The sequence below is a fragment of the Maudiozyma barnettii genome (assembly GCF_903064755.1).
Source record: "Maudiozyma barnettii strain CLIB 1767 genome assembly, contig: KABA2_11, whole genome shotgun sequence".
Taxonomy (NCBI): domain Eukaryota; kingdom Fungi; phylum Ascomycota; class Saccharomycetes; order Saccharomycetales; family Saccharomycetaceae; genus Maudiozyma; species Maudiozyma barnettii.
Window position 1 is genome coordinate 215,627 of NW_024545248.1, and position 2,540 is coordinate 218,166.

General features: G+C 34.6%; 1 protein-coding gene across 1 annotated transcript; it reads left to right on the top strand.

Moving 5' to 3' along the window:
• Nucleotides 1-1,692: 1,692 nt before the first annotated feature.
• On the top strand, nt 1,693-2,070 carry KABA2_11S02332 (uncharacterized protein; the record flags this gene model as incomplete). Its single annotated transcript, XM_041552655.1, has 1 exon — nt 1,693-2,070. One exon carries the CDS (start codon nt 1,693-1,695, stop codon nt 2,068-2,070), a length of 378 nt encoding a protein of 125 aa, XP_041408589.1.
• Between the last annotated feature and the right edge of the window lie 470 nt (nt 2,071-2,540).

The following is a 2,540-nucleotide window of genomic DNA, read 5'->3' on the forward strand; positions in this document are numbered from 1 at the left end:
ATTTTCATGCGCTTCTCTTACAGATACTTTCTTATCATTTTGTTCTGGCCCAAAGTTTTTCTTGTATGTACCAGTAGAATTTTTTCTGTATCTGAATTGACCAAATGCAATGTCTTCTTCGATTTCAGCTTTAATTATTTCTTCTATGAAGAACAGAATTTCCATTGCTGTATGGTCATATAACTTACCTTCTTTCCTCTCAATCTGACTAATGACGTGTATATTAGTAAAACGGCATAATTGGTCGATAATTTCTTCGTTATCTGTATCAAACTCTTGGTCCAGTCTGATTAAAATGATGGTATCCAAACATTGCTTTTCAAAGTTGGGAGCTTTTTTGCTTAGGAATATTTTACTCCAGAAGGTATTTCTTAACTTCTTGGAGTATTTCTTCTTATAGTTTACTTTAATTTTCTTTAGTAACCTAATCACAGAAGTTGCTGATTCCTGGGTCACCTCTAGATCTTTATCCCCGATACTCGAGTTGATAATTTTCAATAGGATTTTGTTTTCAGCTGGAGATATCTCCACTTCTGATGACAATTCAGTGATATTGTCGAATTGATGATATTGTAAGAAATCATCTAATTCTGCTATCCACTTTGGATAGTCTTTTAAACCTTTCAATGTGGCATCAAATGGATATTGTTCCTTACTGTTTTTGTAAGTGATGATTTCCCCATCAATATTAACAATATCTGAGCCATTTGGTTTGTTATTCAGTTTACCTGAATGTTTTTCTCCTTCATGATTCTCATGGGAGACTTTAAAGGTTGAGATGGTTTCCCTCAATCTTTTTTGTTGCATAGTCAAGTAATTATACTTGTTATCATCAACTTTTTCTACTTCATCATTAATGAGTAGATCAGCTAGCTCTTCTTCCACTTTATTAAGTTTATCTTGAAGAGAGCTAATGAGGGTTTCGCTATGTTCCTCATGGATATTATCACTTGTGATCCGGGTACGACCTCCATGTAGAGAATCTGAGATAGAGAAATTATCTCTGTTAGTCTCTTCAAGTTTTATGAGTTTTAATTCTGACATATTTATAATATGATAATCGATAGGTCTCTTTTATTATATATATCTTACGTGTTGTAGAATATTTGATATTCTCTATATATTATATTAAGAGCTTCCTTTTATATCATTTTCTTTAAAGATTTTTATTTCCTCAATCACACCTTTCTTCTCTGCTTAGTTTAACTCTTATCTATTTTTGACTCTTACCGATAACTGTGCTTAAAGGTATTTTTTTACCTATCAAAATTAAGTGTTGTGCATATTACTCTTAATTTCTGGCATATTTTCATGTTATTTCATAATCTATGGTATTCCAAAAATAATCACAGAGGAGTTAGTGTGATTTGTACCCTTCCCCCGTTACACATATCTCGAAATACATTCAAAAGCCAGGTTACCCACCCGAATGATGTCAAATATAGTTTGATAATACCGCTACCTTAATAATAACTACAGCACAAGGGATGCGCATCTTCCTTATTCCATGCTCATTAGGATATCTTTTCTTGTTATTAGCCTTATTGCTACTTCCTTGGGGTTACTTTCCTTTATATAAGGGACTGAAAAATTTCTTGCGATGAGATTCCAACTAACATAAACAAGAACTTTCACGTCTAGTCGAGGAGAATTCAACCACACCAACTACTTTAAGATAATATAATATTCGGTATGACGGAAATCACTCAAGTAGAGGCGCATGTTAAGACAGGTTTACCACCTTGTTGTCTAAGAATATTTCAGGACAAGTTTGTCCTTGTTGGTACATATGAGCTGGATAAGCCTACAGGAAACAGAACAGGCTCAATTGACATATATGATGTCAATTTTAAACTTATATACACATACTTTACATATGGTGCAATCTTAGACTTAAAGTTGAGTCCCTTCGATAGTACACTGCCAGCAACTGCTCATTCTACATGGAATATTATGATATGGAATATCGTTACAGAAGACTGCAATAGTGATATAGCCATTGAACTAATATCTGACCTATTTGCATTTGAAAATGATACTTTGTTCACTCCTTTACATTTTCTCCATTAGAACCAAAATTTATATGTGTGACAATCACTACTGGCGAATGTGCTACTTTTCACGTAGATGTAGGAGGAAATACATTCAATAGTGGTACTTTGAAGGATTCCTACTCCAAGATAGACTCTAAAACTGTCACAGTACAAGGAAATGATGTAACTGGTAGGGTTTTAGTCGTGGAAGCAATCACTGAGACACATGGGTTGGAATGCTGGACGGCATAATTTGGACAATTATTACCTTTACAAGATGTACTGTTCACAGGAGGTGATGATTCTACTATCACGGCCCACGATTTGAGATCTAAGGACAATATATGGAGTAACCAGCGGATTCACGAGGCTGGTGTTGTAGGTATCAAATGTAGCTCCGAGACATTCAGACAATCAAGACCAACATCCATCATCACAGGTTCGTATGATGATAATATTAGAAACTTGGACCTTAGGATGTTAGGTGTCAATATTTATCCTGGGAGG